At 45.6% G+C, this 19,551-nt stretch overlaps 1 protein-coding gene across 1 annotated transcript in view; it reads left to right on the top strand.

Annotated features, from left to right (window-relative positions):
* Positions 1–19,551, top strand: part of TBC1D5 (TBC1 domain family member 5) — a 510,822-nt gene that overhangs the window by 204,009 nt on the left and 287,262 nt on the right. Inside the window, exons 10-12 of the mRNA XM_068238274.1 lie at positions 6,236–6,286; positions 10,604–10,673; positions 14,516–14,688. Of these exons, the coding sequence (XP_068094375.1) occupies positions 6,236–6,286; positions 10,604–10,673; positions 14,516–14,688 (294 nt within the window). The remainder of the gene's footprint in view (positions 1–6,235; positions 6,287–10,603; positions 10,674–14,515; positions 14,689–19,551) is intronic.

Below are 19,551 nucleotides of genomic sequence, written 5' to 3'. Positions count from 1 at the left end.
GCTCTGACTGAAGCCAGACTGGATTAGCTGCATGCTTGTTTCAGGTGTGTGATTCAGCCACTGCTGCAGCCAAAGAGATTAGCAGCACTGCCAAGGAAATGGTATTGTTTAAAAGGAAACAACTATATCCCTCTCAGTTAAAGGGATACTGTAGGGGGGTCGGGGGAAAATGAGTTGAACTTACCCCGGGGCTTCTAATGGTCACCCGCAGAAGTCCTGTGCCCGCGCAGCCACTCACCGATGCTCTGGCCCCACCTCCAGTTCACCTCTGGAATTTCAGACTTTAAAGTCAGAAAACCACTGCGCCTGCACGCCCGTGTCCTCGCTCCCGCTGATGTCACCAGGAGTGTACTGCGCAGACACAGACCATACTGGGCCCGTGCAGTACGCTCCTGGAGACATCAGCAGGAGCGAGGACACGGCAACGCAGGCGCAGTGGTTTTCAGACTTTAAAGTCTGAAATTCCAGAAAGGAACCGGAGGCGGGGGACCATTAGAAGCCCCGGGTAAGTTCAACTCATTTTCTCCCGACCCCCTACAGTATCCCTTTAAGGTTCTCTTTAAAAAAAAATATTGCCCATTAAGAACCCAGACAGTTGTGCAAAAGAACAAGGTATTTACTAATATGTTAAAAAGTATAATGAAACACAGTTATTAAAAATGACAACATTGGCAGTATAATAACAAAGCTGGGACAGCCCACCCATACTAACCAGAGAGTCTGCTATTCAGGCTGTGTGATATAATGATAATAGGAGCTCCAGTGGCATAGAGTCATGGGCCTTGCCCCAGTGATGAGTTTACTCTGCCCCCCCCCCCCCTTCCTCCAACACTCTATAATAATCGCAGGACACATACCACCAAAACTGTATTTTCACTGTATAGGGGAGGTATAAGAAGAGCAAAAGGAATGATTTGTTAATGATTACCATTATTCAAAGCACATATAGAGATGATCATTACCAATACAGCATAAAGAGTTAATACAGCAGGAAGGCCCCATGTGCGACCATCAGTTCTGGGGGCCTGTTGCGATCACAACCTCTGCATCCCCTTATTGCTCCTGTGTCTCCACAGGACAGTTCTACCAGTCTCTTGTACATTTCTAGTCCATATACGGAAGCATTCAGAAACATTTACGCTATAGTGATTCTTTTTTTCTCATGCCTTGAAAGACAAAGTGAGAACAATATGGAGACTGCATTATTTCCTTTTAAACATTACTAGTTGCCTGGCAGCCCTGCTGATCTATTGTACTGCAGTAGTGTCTGAATAACACCAGAAACAAGCATGCAGTTAATCTTGTCAGATCTTACATTAATGTCAGAAACGCCTGATCTGCTGCATGGCTTAATAACTATATAGAAAAGGTTTTAATTTTAAATTGTTACTGTGTTGTTTTTTTTAGCTCTTTTTGTATCTACAAATAATTGCATTGCTTTGCATTGCATTGCTTTTTTTGCAAGGGTACCTGGTTGCCAACTCTACTTTTCTGGTGATAGTATAATAATAATTTAGCCCTGTCTTACAGCTGCCTATCTGCACAGCTGCATTGCATCAGTATGTTGGCAGGACAAGGCATCACCGGTTAAAGGTGTTGGGGTATGTTTTGAACTTCCAGCTAGCCAGCACTTTGCTCATTGGTGAGTTTCTGAGTCTCTGGGTTTGTTCTGCTCTTCTTTATATTACACTATTTTACCATTTTTACTAGTGGTAAAAATGGTAAAATCTCTCAAGCAGGTAGTCATAAGGATGCAATCTGTTTTTAAGTAGCGCTGTTCCTTTCCTCACCATGTACAAATGTAAGTAACTTTGGTCAGCTGCTCCCATTTAATAGCATTGCTTATTGATGTTTATGCAGAGCTTCTGTTTGGTTTCAAGGTGCATTTGTAGTTTCTTGGGGGTCTCAACGCACCTCTGGTGGCCATTCGGAGGCGGCCTAGTGATGTGCTGATCCACCTTTGCGCAATGTTGAATTTTTACTTGGTAGCGCACCCAGGCTATGCATATGCATCATTTAGGATTAGTTAGTGTTAGGGCCCCTCCCATGGGGAATGACTTCTTCGCAGTGGGAGGGACGAGTACTTAATAAGTTGCATGCAAGCTATTACGGAAACCAACATCCTCCAGTGGTAGACAGGTGCATTTTATTTGAATGCTGGGTGTGTATTTTACCATTTCACTAGTGGGGCTTGCACTCTCAAGCGGGTAGTCATAAGGATGCAGTCTGTATTTAAGTAGCGCTGTTCCTTTATTCACCATTTTACCATTTCCATTTGTAAGTTTAACATACAGTACATAAGGAGGGAGCTTATCTGTGCTGTTGAGCTACGTCATTTTTGGTTGCTTTTTAGTTTTATGCTGTGAGTAGAGGTATTGGGCTCCATTATCAATGCATTTACCGTTCTTAAGTCGGAACACTGTGCTATCTATATCCTTTGTGCCTCCAGTGTCCCCCTCTGTGTCACTTCTGTCACCCTCTGCGTCTCCTTGGTCTCCCTTGTGCCTCTTTGTGTCTCCCTTGTGCCTCTTTGTGTCTCCCTTGTGCCTCTTTGTGTCTCCCTTGTGCCTCTTTGTGTCTCACGTGTGCCTCCTTGTTTCTCCCTTGTGCCTCCTTGTTTCTCCCTTGTGCCTCCTTGTTTCTCCCTTGTGCCTCCTTGTTTCTCCCTTGTGCCTCCTTGTTTCTCCCTTGTGCCTCTTAGTGTCTCCCTTGTGCCTCTTTGTGTCTCCCTTGTGCCTCTTTGTGTCTCCCTTGTGCCTCGTTGTGTCTCCCTTGTGCCTCTTTGTGTCTCCCTTGTGCCTCTCTGTGTTTCCCTTGTGCCTCTTTGTGTCTCGTTGTGCCTCTCTGTGTTTCCCTTGTGCCTCTTTGTGTCTCCCTTGTTGCCTCTTTGTGTCTCCCTTGTGCCTCTTTGTGTCTCCCTTGTGCCTCTTTGTGTCTCCCTTGTGCCTCTTTGTGTCTCCCTTGTGCCTCTTTGTGTCTCCCTTGTGCCTCCTTGTGTCTCCCTTGTGCCACCTTTGCTCCCCTTGTGCCTCCTATGTCCAGCTGTGCCCCCATATCTTAAGCAGAGTAGGCGCAGCAGAAGGCACATTAGCAACGTCTTACCTGTTCCATAGCGGTGTAACGTCCGGAAGCTGCACGGCTCTCGTCAATCGGCAATGTCCTCTCTCCCTTCACTGTTCCCCTGGCGGCTTCTCTTGCGTCGTGTAATGACGCAATCAAGGGATGTCCCCTGGTGGCGGCTCCTCCTGATTGCGTCATTACGTGACGCAAGAAAAGCCGCTGGGGGAACAGTGAAAGGATGTCTCCCATTGATGCGGGCAGTGCAGCTTCCAGGCAGCATGAAAGGATGTTGCACCACCATGAAACAAGTGAGACATGTTCTGGCTTCTGCTGCGCCTACTCTGCTCAAGGAACAGGCAGCAGAAGAGGTAATCCCCACTTTGTGATGTCATATCGGCAGGTCCCTCATAAGTGGGGTGTTCGTAAGCCCGGGACAACCCGTAGGTAGATCCACACAGTCCTGCTTCTTACCCTATTTTATCCGATGCACTGGGGGCAGGGACATGAAAACCACAGAGCAGAAGAAGGAGACATTCAAAAAGGCTTTTCTTTATGCCTTTAGATGTACATATCTATATACTGATACACAGGCAAGATCCCTCTAGTGGCATGCATGCCCATCTAAAGGGATGCTGGGAATGCACGGGACAGAAAAAGGAATGGTTAATGCGCACCACCTGTAAGAAGCCTCACAGCTTCCTGCCAGATCTACTCTCAGCTGGTGAGACATTACCAAGCAGGGTTTTTTGGTATATTACTGAACTACTACCACATATTAGGAAATGTTTGTGAATTCGAAACTATACCGAATTCCAGTATTTTACCAACCTAGTTTTGTTTAACCTCCTTGCCAGTTCAATTCCTCCGGTAAGGAGGCAGCGCAGGAGGTTTTTTTTTTTTCTTGTGTTTTTTTTAAATCATGTAGCGAGCCTAGGGCTCGCTACATGATAGCCGCTGAGCAGCGGCATACCCCCACCCACTCCGATCGCCTTCGGCGATCAGAGTAAGCAGGAAATCCCGTTCAGAACGGGATTTCCTGCAGGGCTTCCCCGGTCGCCATGCCGACGGGGCGGGATGACGTCGGGACGTCATAGGGAATCCCGATCCGCCCCTCAACGCTGCCTGGCACTGATTGGCCAGGCAGCGCAGGGGTCTGGGGCGGGGGGGAGCGACTCGGCGCGGCGGATCGGCGGCGAGCAGAAGTTACAAGCAGCTAGCAAAGTGCTAGCTGCTTGTAACAAAAAAAAATGTATACAAATCGGCCCAGCGGGGCCTGAGAAATCCTCCTGCGCAGGTTACCCCGAACTGAGTTCGGGATAACCGGCAAGGAGGTTAACCGGACTGCCCTTAGTGCATTGAGTCCATTGTATAAATATTTTCATACTAACTGCAGGGCCATCTGCCTGCAGTGCTAGTTCTGTTTCAAAATGTTTGTTGTGCTGTTAGTAGATATTGATTCACACATATCTGGATGTCAAAAACTTTGTCAGAGATGTTTTGTCAACAACTGTAGTATATGGATGTTATAATTTTTATTTTGCATTGTGGTAACAGACATGTATGAGATGAAAGGAATTGTGAGGAAAGTATCTGGAAGATTGTATTTATTTAAAATAAACTTGACTACAGAAAGCAGAAAAGCGATTGACAAATAATGCCCTTTTTGTACTTGTAGGCACATACATCTTGTCATTGTTTTTTCTTACTGGAAGGAGCCTAGTGGACTGGGCGGATTCCGCTTGACTTCCATGCTTAGCTGGCAGTAATAAATGCCAGTGGTTAGGTGCCACTGATTAATGTTCCTTCATTTATTCTACATTAATAACTGAGGATTAATGATTGCCTCACTTGTTGGAAGAATAAGCTACTTTCCATTCTTTCAGTTTAAAAACAAGCAGCTGAATAGCAACTATTTTCCTGTGATACAAGATTGGGGATTCTGAATTGAATATAAAATGCTTAACAATACTTATTCTGGTTTAAACATTTCTTGCAGACCTACGTTAAGTTTACCTATGCCATTAAATGGAGGCACAACTTATAAAAAGAGCTGATTTCTAAATACTTCATGCTGTTTCCCATACTACTCAGTTCCTAGTGATGATCAAAAGCAAGAAGACAGGGTTCACACTTATAATTGTGACAAATGTAACATTTCTTCGCATGCCCTTTTTGGCATTGAAATTTGTTTTGTATGTAAAGTTTTGTGTGCTTTTTTTTTTTTTTAACGCAGCTTATGAAAGTCAATGGAAATTTGCATGTGATGTACACATTTTTTTGCTGTGAAATGTAAGGTTTTTTTGCAGATGCAAAAATGTAAATGCAATTTCGCAAATCTTAGCAGAAGTGCGAACACACACACTCTCACAGAGAGCCAGTGTACACCAAAAAGCGCTCGCGTAATCGCAAACGCTCATCGGTTTTGAAGTGATATTTCAGAGCGATTCCAGGTATGTGCCTAGCGATTTTCTAATCATGCCTAGTAATTTTTGAAGCATTTTGATGTAGTGCTTTTTATTTTTTGTTACAGTAGAGCTGGAACTTAACAGCTTCTATAACGAAAACGCTTGGAAAATCGTTCTTTTCTAGCACTTTTCAGAGCGATTTTCCTCTTTCCTATACTTAACATCGCGGCTGAATCGCAGCAGGACCCGCATTTGCGTTTGGGAGAAAATTCACATCACTCTGAGGTGATCCATTTCATTCAAATACATTAGCGGTTTTAAAAGTCCTCAGAAGTACTCTTGGTGTGCATCAGCCCTCACACTATAGTAATGAGTCCCTTGTTCTGTCACAGCAGGCAGCCAATAAATTAAAGAGAACTGCATGAAACTGAGTCTTTTGGAGGATTTTTGTCACGTGATATTTGTAATAGCTCCTGTCTCATTAAATCTTGTCCTGTAGGCCAGGTGAAGGCAATTGCCAGCTCTCTGCAAAGAATACTTGGAAGTCTGTTGACATTTTATAGAGCAGAGAGATGAACCTTTAATAAAGAGTTGGGAAGACAAGTTATGAAACAGCTTCACCCACTTTGGTGATGACATACCATTTATCTTGCATCCTTACCTGCGTGGAACCTACTGTAGAAATAGCCTTGTGATTTTGAAAAAATGACTTGTGATTAGTACTGTAACATTATATGAGTGATGGACTTTCCCTGATTTTATTTCTGCAGTGAAGAAATGAGAGCTATCTTAAATCCTGAATACTTGGAACATGATGCCTAGTAAGTATGAAGCCTTCTCTTATTAATTTTGTGTATTAGCTATATTATTCCAGTGTTCCTTTTCTTCTTTTTTCTGCATGAAAGAGTTAATTGTTCAGGTATGCGAGTGACTGACTCTCTCCAGTTTTACTAGTTTTACTTTAGCTCAAAGAGGAATTAAGTCAGTTATTTAGGCCTCAATTCACGGAGCATTATCAAACGTTTATCAAACACTTTATCAAATCTCATTTTGAATTCACTAAGGTGTTATATATTAGTTGAACGTTTTATCGGTAAAACATTCGATAAATATAGAACACCTTAGTGAATTTAAAATGAGATTTTACCCATGAGGTAAATTATCAAACGTTTGATAAAGTGTTTGATAAACGTTTGATAATGCTCCGTGAATTGAGGCCATAGTCAGTGTTTGTCCATTCTAAAATCTGTCCTCTGACTTATTTACATTTTTAAACTTGTAACAGGGTGCAACATCTTTAGTACTGGCGAGTGATCTCTGCAGAATGTTAATTTACTGAGAGTTCTAATGCTAGTAGAAAAGATCTCTGGTCTCCCAGAATTCTCTAGCAGCAGAATTCCACATAATAAACAGCGTTTGGTAAGCCTCAGTAGAAGGGTGGGGCTACACACCAATATACAACAATATATAGCTTTAGGAAATGTTTCTGATGCGGATAACATATTTAATGTAAAAGTGGGTATCCTGAAATATTTACTGCATTCTGCTATGTGTCGTTAGGGTTCCTCACTAATGAGGAATTACAGACATAGAACTCTTGCCTGGCAGAGAACAGCTTCTTTGTGCAGGGGATATATATAAAAAAAAAAATAGTTCATATAGTTTAACTCTGGGACACTGAGTTTGTGTGAAAGACTGTATCATTTATATGAGACAATACAACATTAAACCTACTTTTTTAGCTTTTACAGAAAAATAAAACTGGGTGATTTAAAAAAAAAAAATCAAGATTAAGAAGATAGATGCAATTATTTATCTCATCAGTTTATTTTCCTTTCAGGCCCCTTTCACATATACTGTGCTACATCAGAGTACAATCCCCCGTCGTATCGACAATGAAAGTCTATGGAGACTTTCATACTCACGGGTTTGTGTTGCTCTGTGCCACAAGTAGTCAAATTGACACAATGCCATTGCAAAGTCATCCATGCATTACTCCATGATCCGTGCCTACCGCACAGTTTATGAAGTAATGCAAGTCTATGGCGACACAGTAAGTGTAAATGGCGGAGCGTGGTGTGACACGGCGTGCATGGGATATCCCAGTGACGTACTTCCTGTCTGGCAGGTAGTACCTCACAAAACTCAGACATGCCTATGCAAATAACCCTGTTGGCTCATTCTGCTGCAGGGTCATATGAAGTATGGTATCATGCGTGGATCCCATGGCAGCCTCCCCTGCTGTGGCATCCTCGCACTTGCACATGTGAACCTTATCAGAGGGTGGTGAGAAATGTGTATGAGAAAGTTCTGGGAGCACAGAATTTCACTTAAAATATTTAAAGGTTCAAAGTTTTGCCAAACCCGTTTAGTTAAGGCTTCTTAAAAGTGGTCGCTGGTGTTTTTCTCCAGACAGTACAACCTAATATTAAAAGTTTCCCCAACCTTGTTTTAATCATCATATGGGTCAGGCTTTTATAACAAAGATGAACTCCAATTGTGGTAGTTGTATTTGTGTCTTACCATAGGTTAAGACTTGGAATCCTTCAATCATTGGTTAATCTTGGACAACAAATCAACCAAAGAATGGTGGCTAGTGATGGTCATGTCTAGGAGAACTCATGAACAAGCATGTGATTTGTTTGATCAGCTGATAGATTTGCAAAGTTCTGGTTTGCTGTTATCACATACTTCCTTTAGCACATGATCATAACTAGCAAACCAGAGACTTGCATATCTATCACCTGACCAAACTGATCACATGCTAGACATGACTTACTTATCCTTAAATAGCTTGGTACAAAATTAGATCCTATATCCCTCAGCATCCTATTGAGGCTCCCCTCTGTATTTTGATGTCCACGTCACTGAGCGCAGCCCCGAGGAAGATTAGTGACAAGGTTTTGTCGCTTATCACATCAGGGCCGTGTGGCTCCTCTTCCTGGATCATTGCCGCACAATAGCCGAACAAGTCTACGTGCGCGACAAGCTGGAGCCGCGGGCTCCGTGCTACTGCGCATGCACAGGCAGGCTCGCATGGCTACTGCGCGACCGTGATTCAGGAAGAGGAGCTGGCTGGGCCCGATGTTAATGGGGGGCACACTCCACAACAGGGGGCTTCCAACTACTCAGGAAAGCTTCAATAGGATCCTGAGGCTTCCCTGTCTTTAGGTGAGTATCTGATTTTGATACTGAGTTTCGGCTCAGGATCATTTTAAGAGCTGGTATTTAGCCTTATGATCGTCTTTCTGCAGACAACTCTGAACATTTATTGGCCTGCCACCCACGTAATGCATAATGTTTGTTTGTTTGTTTTCTTGGAATAACTAAGAAATCACTGATGTTTCTCCCACAACATCTGAGAAAACATTTTTTCAGTATACAGATGAGATGTGTCTCAATAATATTTGTAATCATTTGTAAGCAGGAAATGCAAGTGAAACTTGCAAAGACAAAATTAATTAAGTTTTTGCACCTCCACTCATAATGTCTCATTTAGATCTGTTTGCTGTGTGAAACTCTGTTCACCTGTTAAGAGCAAAATGTTTTGTCTTTTTTTTTGTAACATACAAAAGGAGTGATATTTTATATTGCCACGCTTTACTACAGGTGACCATTAAAGGTCAGGGGGATTTAACCACCCTGGCGTTCTATTTTTTTACGGCGCTCGGCTGCGGGTGGGTTTTTTTAACCTTTTTTTTTATCATGTAGCTAGCCTAGCGCTAGCTACATGATTCCCCCCTCCCTGCGCCATCCCGCCCACCCCTCCGATCGCCACCGGCGATCATACCCAACAGGAAATCCCGCTCTGAACGGGATTTCCTGTTAGGGCTTCCCTCGTTGACATGGCGACAATCGAAATGACGTCATGACGTCAGGGGGAGTCCCGATCCACCCCATAGCGCAGCCTGGTGGTGATTGGCCAGGCTGCGCTGAGGGTCTGGGGGGGCCCTCTTTCGCGGTGCGTAGCGGCGAATCGGTGGCGACCGAATTAAACACGCAGCTAGCAAAGTGCTAGCTGCGTGTTTTTTTTTTTAAAAATGTAAAAAAAAGACCCACCAGGGGCTGAGATATCCACCGCGGCGGTAATGGACGAGCTGAGCTCGTCCATACCGCTAAGGTGGTTAAAAGAAAACAGGCATTTTGCAAGAATCTGGTTATTTGAAGTAAACTCAAACAATAGTTACTCTGTTTACGCTGTGTTGTGATTATGCAAACGCTTGGGATTTTATGATCGCAGTGGTACCTTGGGTTTAATGGTAATTATAAAAACCCGTTTCCACTTGTATGATTTAAAAGGATACCAGATGAGAAAGCCTCTGGTGAAAACTGAAGCTGTACTGGTTAGAGGGGCATAATGAAATACTCACATTGCCTCCCGTCCCCTGCTTCTCTTGTCTGTCCCGTTGACCTGGGTGACTTCGGCGACTCCAAACCTGGACATACTGCACTGGACATCCTGCGGCCACTACTTCCCTGTGGCCGCATAGTGATGTCACAGGACAGGAGCGCGCTCGCACCTGCGTCCCGTCGTGAGCGCTGATTGGAGATTATAGGGGGAGCAAGCACGCTCCTGTCCTATGACGTCGCTCGGTGCAGCCACAGGGGAGCAGAATGGACATACTGCTCATGCGTAGTGCAGTATGTCCGGGTTTGGAGTCGCCCAGGACAATGGGATGGACAGGAGAAGAGCAGCAGAGGACGGAGGGGGATGGGAGGCTATGTATTTGATTATTCCCCCCTACCCAGTACTTCAATTTTTACCAGAAGCTTTTGCATCTGGTATCTATTAAAAGCGAACAAGTGGAAAAGCGCTTCCATGATTACCATTAAAATCAGGTTACCCCCACGATATTTGCACATTGCTAGCTTTAGGGCCTGTTTCCACTGTGCACAGTATGCATCCTGTGAGACCCGATGCCATAACAGTGTGATGTGAGATGCATCTGAATCCTTGTAGCTCCTTGCAGATAGTGCAGTGGCTGGGATTCGAACTGGGGATCCAGGGCGAGAGTGCTAGCTACTACGCCGCCATGCTACCAACTCTCAGATCAAGTGTGAACCCTGCCTAAAGTGAAGCTGTACTCTATGCACTACACCAGCTTGTATTGACAGATTTATTTTTTTTTCTTTTCTAGTGCCTTGTTTTCAAATCTTATGGGAAGTGCAGAGCCCTGGTTCTCCACGTTTGAGCATGATTCTCGTAGGGTAAGAAACAACTTTCCATCCTCAAACTGTAATACTTCTATTTCTGCATGATTTTATTCATTTACTTACATTGATTTTTTTTGCTTTCATTTTCCTCGTCCAGTTCAGTGTTCGTGGTAAACCACAGTCAGACAAAATTGTAGCCAATATAAATTAGAGGTTTTCTGAATAACACTGTTGTCATTAAATGAAGAGAGAGCTTGAAAATAAATGGCAATGAACTATCTTCCTATAAGCCTACAATACGTACGCTTAATTGGAAGTAATGCGCTACAGTGTTACTTCGAAATTGACACAGGCCAGTGATCCAGTTGCAAGTTGCAAGCCAGTCAATGCCGGCGATCATAGTGGCCTAGAGGGGAGATGAATGAATGGGGACAAAGTTATCATTCATTAGTATAATGTTCGACAGCGGAAATGAGCAAGCGGGAGGCAGTGTGGTGGCACCAATTGAGAATGATCACTGTTTTTGAACAAAAACAGTGATCATTCTTGGCGGACAAGCACGGATTGGCTCAGGGAACTTTTGTTCCTTGCCACCAATCCCCCCTGTCTCTGTGACCATCGCGATCGCGGGCTTCTGCCCGCATGATCATCCACACAGCAATGCAGACTGCACAGACTGGAGCATCACATCCCTGCGGCTACAGGAGCACCTGCACATGAGGCTCACGTCTAATCATACGTTGAGCTGTCGACACGCAGCTGGCTGTTTACATTGCATCTGTCACTCTCGCCGCTACCCCGCCTCCTCCACAACGCCGGTCCCCGTCCGCGTCCCTTCCTTCCCCGCTGATTGGAGGGAAGGGACGCGGGTGGGGACCGGAGCTATGGAGGAGGTGACAGATGCAAGGTAAACAGCCAGCTGCGTGTCGACAGCTCAGCGTAGGATTTATGGGGGGCACAGCAGAGCGCAGGGGGGGCCTGTGGGGGGGATCAGTATAGCAACAGAGGCTGGGCAGTATATGCAGACCCAGTCTCTGTGTGCAATTAGCGTTCTTAGAACCCACCCGGGTTATCTTTAACCCTCCTGGCGGTCTATTAGAAACCGCCAGGGGGCAGCGCAGCACTATTTAAATTTTTTTTTTTTTTAAAATCATGTAGCGAGCCTAGGGCTCGCTACATGATGGCTGCTGTACAGCGGCATCCCCCCGCCCGCTTCGATCGCCTCTGGCGATCATTGATCAGGAAATCCCGTTCAAAGAACGGGATTTCCTGAAGGGCTTCCCCCGTCGCCATGTCGATGGGGCTGGATGACGTCATGGATGTCGTGACGTCTAAGGGAGTCCCGATCTACCCCTCAGCGCTGCCTGGCACTGATTGGCCAGGCAGGGTCGGGGGGCGGCACGGCGCGGCGAACAGTGGCGATCGAGCGCGGAGCGGCGGCGATCGGAATGCACACGCAGCTAGCAAAGTGCTAGCGGCGTGTTGCAAAGAAAAAAGTGAGCAAATTGGCCCAGCAGGACCTGAGAAATCCTCCTGTACGGCATGGCTTCCCGCCAGGAAGGATAAGTTGGCCATACACTTATAGATTTGCAGCAGATTCTACCATCATATAGATTTCTTTCAGATGCCTGTCCAGTCGAATCTGACAGGAATCTATCTGATGTTTGGCACACACTAGGAACAGATTTACAATAGATTTCAGAATGAAATCTATTGGAAATCTATCAAAATGCATTATTGGACCATTAGAACTTTTAGAGGCTGGGGGTCGGGACGGGGTCGGAGCACTATTAGGGGTTGGGGGTCGGGCTGGGGGTCGGAGCACTTACTTTTAGAGGCTGGGGGTAGGAGCACTCTTATTTTTAGGGACTGGGGGTCGGGAGGGGGGGGGGGGTCAGAGCATAGAACAAGCTGAAAAGGCTCCATGTTATGTGATAGATATCGCAATTCTGTCACAACACTGCATTTATCATGTGGTAGAGGTAGGTCTAATTATGTGAGGTAAAAGACATGCAAACACTTATTCCACTTCAGAATTCAAGTGTGAGGTATTTCACTTTTAAATACCACACATTTTTAGTCGAAAATTACCACATGAATTACCTCATAAAATTACATGAGGTAAAACGTTACTTAAACTGACGGAATTCAAAAGTTGATTTTCCTCATGAGGTAAATCAAATTCCATGAGGTAATTCTCTACTAAACGTTGCCAGAGTTGAGCCCATCTTCTGAGTGCCAGTAACACACCAACAGTAAAGATACAGTGGTATTACTCTATGGACAAAATTTCGGTAAAACAAGAGTTTCACTTCTTCAGCTTGCAGCTGGCCTAGAGTTTTAAGTACAAACACTTGTGAACTAGTGCAAAGCACATCAGTTAAAATGCATCATGCAGATTTTAGGCATGTTTACTAGCTAAGTCCATCATACCATAAGTATGCTCCTCACGAAGTCCCCTAATGGTCTGGCGTCACAGGCAGTGCAGCCTATTCATCAGAGATATATAACAGATAGGCTTACCACCTGTTGACTAAAGCTCCTAATTTTGTAGAACGATCTGCATTTCCCAGTAGAAAATTATTCCTGGTGGATTCCTGCCTCTCCCGCTCTACCTGTGTTATTTAATTGGTTATCAAAATAACTATACATGGAGGCCTTGTAATTTGTATTACTGATTAAGATCTGAGCGGAATGCTCATGTGCACATCCCTGCTAGAATAAATATCATAGCACTGTATTATTCTTCTTCTTTTATTTGAAACTTAACATGCTAAGTTCTGAGTACTCACAACATCAGTACAGACATCCTTACCTTGACAGTAATGTGCGCTATTTTGACTGTGCACTCACTTTTTACTGGTTAACAAATGTTTGGGTTTAGAGCCATTGCCGATTTGGAACTGTGGCAGGGAGGGTAAGAGTGGTGTCTGAGTATAAAGGCGTATATTAAAGGCACAATCTCCTGAACAGTCAAACGTATAAATGATTGGATTGGGTAGTGTTAATGGTGTGTTAATCAACGAGGAATGGTTGTTCTGTCGATTGTTGACGATTGTTTTGTTAAAAGATGGGTGGGCCTATCATGCCCCAAATTGTAAGTACTCAAAGGGTATATCCCTTCGAATTAAAAGCTCACTAGCGTTTCATAATATAGCAAGCCAAACTGGTCTAATGGGCAGATTTATTTTCATGCACTACACAGTAGAAGACAACCCAATCAATCGTGTTGCCTTTTATACCCCACATCAACTATTAAAGAAGGGGCTCAATTCATCACCAAATTGCACACATGGCCCATGCATTTGCATGGGAGACTTTAAAGAGGCACTCCAGAGAAAATAATGTAATAAAAAAGTGCTTCATTTTTACAATAATTATGTATTAGTCAGAGTTTGCCATTGCATAATCTTTCATCTCCCTGATTTACATTCTGACATTTATCATATGGTGACATTTTTACTGCTAGCAGTTGATGTCTGTGGAAGTAAATGCTGTTTTTTGGCAGTTGGAAACAGCTGTGAACAGCTGTTATTTCCCACAATGCAACAAGGCTCCCACAGTGTGATGTCAGATCCATGGTCCTGACATCACACTGTGGGAGGGGTTTCACCACAATATCAGCCATACAGAGCCCCCTGATGGTCTGTTTGTGAAAAGGTAAAGATTTCTCATGGGAAATGGGGTATCTGCTACTTATTCGGATTCAATTCTTGGTTACGGTTTCTCTTTAATAATGTGTCCATTTCCTCAAGTGATCAAGCCCAGCACACCAAGAATAGTCATACAAACATGTTCCTCATGGTTTGACTCTTAGTAGCACTTTTAGTACATAGTCTTATTGTACAATGTACATCCTAAAGCTCCTACATCGAAATGTTTTTTTTATATTGCAGGAGAAAGATGCAATGCTTTCCACCATGCCATTTGCCAGGCCTCAGGACATTGGACCTTCTATTGCTATTGTCACAAAGGTGAACCACATTCAAGACCAGCTGCTGAAGAAACACGACATTGAGCTCTATATGCATCTGAACAGACTGGAAATTGCTCCTCAGATTTACGGATTGTAAGTACAATATATCAGCCATGGTGTTGGGGATTTAATGTCACCAAACCATTCTGGCTCTTTGGGGGCTAAATTACATTGTTTGACTCCTTCTTGTGTCCCTTTTTCTGTGAAAACTTTTAATCTAAAATGTCATCAAGAATTCTCTCCATTGAAAAATTTGTATCCGAAAAAGTAGAAACAGATATATTGGCTGCTGAGCTAAGGCTCTGTTTCCACTAGAGCAGAAAACAAACGTTTTTTTGTTCGTTCTTGGCTCCTCACTAAACGGACAGTGAGGCGCTCCTATTTTCTAAATAGGAGCCATTCACACTTGTCACACTGCAATGGATCCATGGGATGTGCTGTCCTTGATAATCACGGGGCAGGTGGATAGTTCCTCCATATAGCCTATGGGAGTAACGCATCTGCCATGGGCTACAGCTGGATCACGGCAGACCATCGGAGCGGACACTACACTGTCGCCTCCCGCTGGCCGGCCGCACATGGTCCGGACCAAATAGGAACACAGCCTCAAAGTAAAAGTAAAGTGAGTTGATCATCTCTCTTATGATTTTGTTAATAAAAGGGAACCTAAACCCTAGGGGAAAAAATGAGTTTCACTTACCTGGGGCTTTTACCAGCCCCCTGCAGCCATCATGTGTGCCATCAACGTCATTCCTGGATCCTCTGGTCCCCCGCTTGCAGCAAGTTTCGTTTTTGCCGCTATATACGTGTTGACACCTGGTATAGCGTCCTGTTACCACGGTAACGCGTGTAATGATACGCGTAGTGGCCTGCCGACTCAGAGTTGGCAAAAACAAAACTAGCTGCTGGCGGGGGACCAGAGGATCTAGGAGTGTTGTCGAGGGCACAGGATGGCTGCAGGGGGCTGGTAAAAGCCCCAGGTAAGTGAAACTCACTTTTTTCCTAGAGTTTAGGTTCCCTTTAAACCAGGGGTCCCCAACCTTTTCCGGCCCGGGGACCACTTTCTGACCAAATTTTTCTCCGGGGCCCGGGGAGAGTCTCGGGGGCGGCGGTTGCGCGCGACCTAGTGGACAGTGTCGTGCGCAGCGGGTTATTGGGGGGGGGGGCTGGGGTTCGAGGGCATAACTAGCATAGTTGCCCCAGTATAGGGAGTTTAGTTGCCCCAGTATAGCTAGTATAGTGACCAGTATAGCTAATATATTGTCCAGTGTGGGTAGGTAGTGCCCCAGTATAGCTAGTATAGTGCCCAGCATGGCTAGTATAGTGCCCAGTATAGCTAGTATAGTGCCCCAGCATGGCTAGTATAGTGCCCAGCATGGCTAGTATAGTGTCCCAGTATGGCTAGTGTAGTGCCCAGCATGGCTAGTATAGTGCCCAGCATGGCTAGTAAAGTGCCCAGTATGGCTAGTATAGTGCCCATATAGCTAGTATAGTGCCCAGCGTGGCTAGTATAGTGCCCAGCGTGGCTAGTATAGTGCCCAGCGTGGCTAGTATAGTGCCCAGCGTGGCTAGTATAGTGCCCAGCGTGGCTAGTATAGTGCCCCAGCGTGGCTAGTATAGTGCCCAGCATGGCTAGTATAGTGGCCAGTATGGCTAGTATAGTGTCCCAGCATGGCTAGTATAGTGCCCAGCATGGCTAGTATAGTGCCCCAGTATGGCTAGTATAGTACCCCAGTATGACTAGTATAGTGCCCAGTATGGCTAGTATAGTGCCCAGCATGGCTAGTATAGTGCCCCAGTATGGCTAGTATAGTACCCCAGTATGACTAGTATAGTGCCCAGTATGACTAGTATAGTGCCCAGCTATAGCTTGTAAAGTGCCCAGTCTGTCATCTCCCCCTCTCCCCCCCCCCCCCCCCCCCCCGCCGCTCCTGTCCTGTTACCGTATGAGCGGCGGCCGCTTCCGGATTCCCCCCCCCCAGGCGCCACTCTCCTTCATCCAGCATCTCCGATAACATGAGCAAAGACGCGCTGCTGTAAGGAAGGAAGGAGGCGGGGCAGCGGCTTCCTGTATCGGCGATATGCATCGCCACTACCATGGAAACTGCTTCCCCGCCTCCTTCCCTCCTACAGCAGCGCGTCTTTGCTCATGTTATCGGAGGTGCTGGATGAAGGAGAGCGGCGCCTGGGGGGGGGGAATCCGGAAGCGGCCGCCGCTCATAAGGTAACATGACAGGAGCGGCGGCCGCGGGGGGAGATGACAGACCCGCCGCGGCCCAGCTGGAAACTGCCAACGGACCGGCAGTGGGCCGCGGCCCGGTGGTTGGGGACTCCTGCTTTAAACGACTTGCTACTGATTATTTTGCCATGCAGTTTTGGCATGTAAGTGGCTTTTGATTGTGTTCTGTTTTCAACATAGGCTAAACTTGTATTGTGTAAGTCTGTAGTATATCAGTTGTAGAGCTATACTGTATTTCCTTAACCACTTGAGGACCACAGTGTTAAAACCCCCTAAAGACCAGCCCTTTCTATAGTTAATTGGCTACTGCAGGGCCGCACAACACAGCACACAAGTGATTTCACACCAGCCCAGCCCTCCCTCCCCCCCAGCCAGCCAATCCTGGCGATCGGCTGTCATAAGCTTCTGCCTATGAGAGCCGATCACTCTCGTCCCCCAGAGGGAAAGCCATGTCACACAGCTGTCCCCAGTACAGCGCTGCTGCTGATCATCGCAGCGATGTACTAACTGTAAAGACGTCTCACTGTGTCCTGAGCGCCGATCACCGCTCGGAGACTGAAGGCGGGGCGGAGCTCCGCCCCCCCAGTAGGAGATGCGTGGGCAGCTTGTGCGCAATCTCCTGCAGAATGCAGCCCAGGACTTGACGCCAATTGGCGTTAGGTGGTCCTGGGGCTGCCGCCGCGACCACGCCGATGGGCGTGGAGCGGTCTTTAGGTAGTTCTCAGAAGGAAATTCCCTGCAGTTTTGTTATTGATTGAAAGGTTTTCAAGTTAATACAACTCATTATTCCAAATCATTTACCAGCATAATATTTAACAGCGATGTTTTAGAGTACATGTTATGATATTATACTATAGTATTTTGAATAATTAGAAATGTGTGGTCCACAGAAAAAAAAAAAATCTAATGCATTTCCTTACTGATCTGACCTAAATAATGTGTGTTCTTTTAACTGAGTTCACAAAGCCTGGTTTAATAGCTACAAGCTTGGTCATTCATTGGCCACAAAGAATGCAGTTTGTGTCTCTTATTCCTTCATAAATAATCGTTAATATGTTCATGGATATTTCTTAACCTCCTTGCCGGTTATCCCGAGCTCAGCTCGGGGTAACCTGCGCAGGAGGATATCTCAGGCCCCGCTGGGCCAATTTGCATAATTTTTTTTTTGTTACAAGCAGCTAGCACTTTGCTAGCTGCTTGTAACTTCCGATCGCCGCCGATCCGCCGCAATCCGCCGCGCCGAGTCGCTCCCCCCCGCCCCAGAGCCCTGCGCTGCCTGGCCAATCAGTGCCAGGCAGCGTTGAGGGGCGGATCGGGATTCCCTATGACTTCCATGACGTCGGTGACGTCATCCCGCCCCGTCGCCATGGCGACCGGGGAAGCCCTGCAGGAAATCCCGTTCTCAACGGGATTCCCTGCATACTCTGATCGCCGAAGGCGATCGGAGTGGGTGGGGGGATGCCGCCGCTTAGCGGCTATCATGTAGCGAGCCCTTGGCTCGCTACATGATTTAAAAAAAAAAAATTAAAAAAATGTGCGGCGCTGCCTCCTTGCCGGATTTTTTAGACCGGCAAGGAGGTTAAAGAGAAACTCCCAATAATGAGATTTTTATGTATATGACATTCAGGGGCAAACACAGGATTTTTAAGGGGGGGATTCCTGAAAGGTCCAGAAGTACTTATGTCCCCGAGTGCTTCCGAATACAGGTGGCTCCATACTGCCCATGCACAAAAGTGCGCTGGCGTATTACGGAGCTGCCTATCTTTGGAAGTACTCTAGGACACAAGTGTTTCTGAGGTCTTCTGGTAGCAGCAAATTTGAACAGGGGACAGCGCTGGAACAAGTCCCCGAGAGAGGAACGGGAGATAGATTTAGTTTGGACAATTCAGTGGAATATGTCACATGTCACATAGCGCAAGCGATACCCATATGATGCAGGGATATTTGCATCTGCGGAAGATGGCGACGCTATATAAATACTAATTAATAATAATTTGCCTCACCAGGATTGCACTTTTATTTAGCTTTCCTGTATGACAAGAAGACAAAGCCAGCAAGCACTAGGGGAAGAGGGAAACAAAGGTGAATGAGGGAGGGCTGGTGCACATCAAGAGGGCTTCTGAGTGTTTTTCAAATCAACATTGATTTGAAAGCGCTTGGCTAATGTTACCCTATGTGGGTGTTCCCACAGCAGCGTTGTGATTTTTTCAAAATCGCAGGTATACTGCATGTAGCATTTTTTTGAGTGATTCATTCAGAAATCGCTCTGAAAATCGCACTCACTAATTGCTAGCGATTGCTATTGTGATTTTGGCGTGCACCAGCCCAGAGAGAAGAGGAGTGGAGAGAAATTGAGAATAACCTGAGATGGAGCATTATCTGTATTGCAGTCCCACATCACACAGAGGCTACTTGCCTGTAATAGGTCTCAAGTCCCTGCTGGTCTCTCACACAAGTCAGAAAGCAGCCCTCCTAGAGTCTAGGGACTGTCAAAAAATGTTCACCTTGTTTAACAAGCTGCAGTCATCATGACATAGGGGAGAGACAGATTTTTGCCCACGGACCCTCCAGGCAAGCTCTGCATCATGCTGTGTATATATACCAGCTTGCCTGCCCTTTAATTGCAGTTTTATCAGCTAGCCTAATATTTTGCATTGCCTTACAACAACAAACCTGAATACACCAGACACCAGCCCTAAATCACTGAATGAAACGGG

The sequence above is a fragment of the Hyperolius riggenbachi genome, chromosome 5 (genome assembly GCF_040937935.1).
Source record: "Hyperolius riggenbachi isolate aHypRig1 chromosome 5, aHypRig1.pri, whole genome shotgun sequence".
NCBI lineage: Eukaryota > Metazoa > Chordata > Amphibia > Anura > Hyperoliidae > Hyperolius > Hyperolius riggenbachi.
The sequence above is the reverse complement of the archived record's forward strand: the minus strand, read 5'-3'. Positions and strand labels throughout refer to the sequence as shown.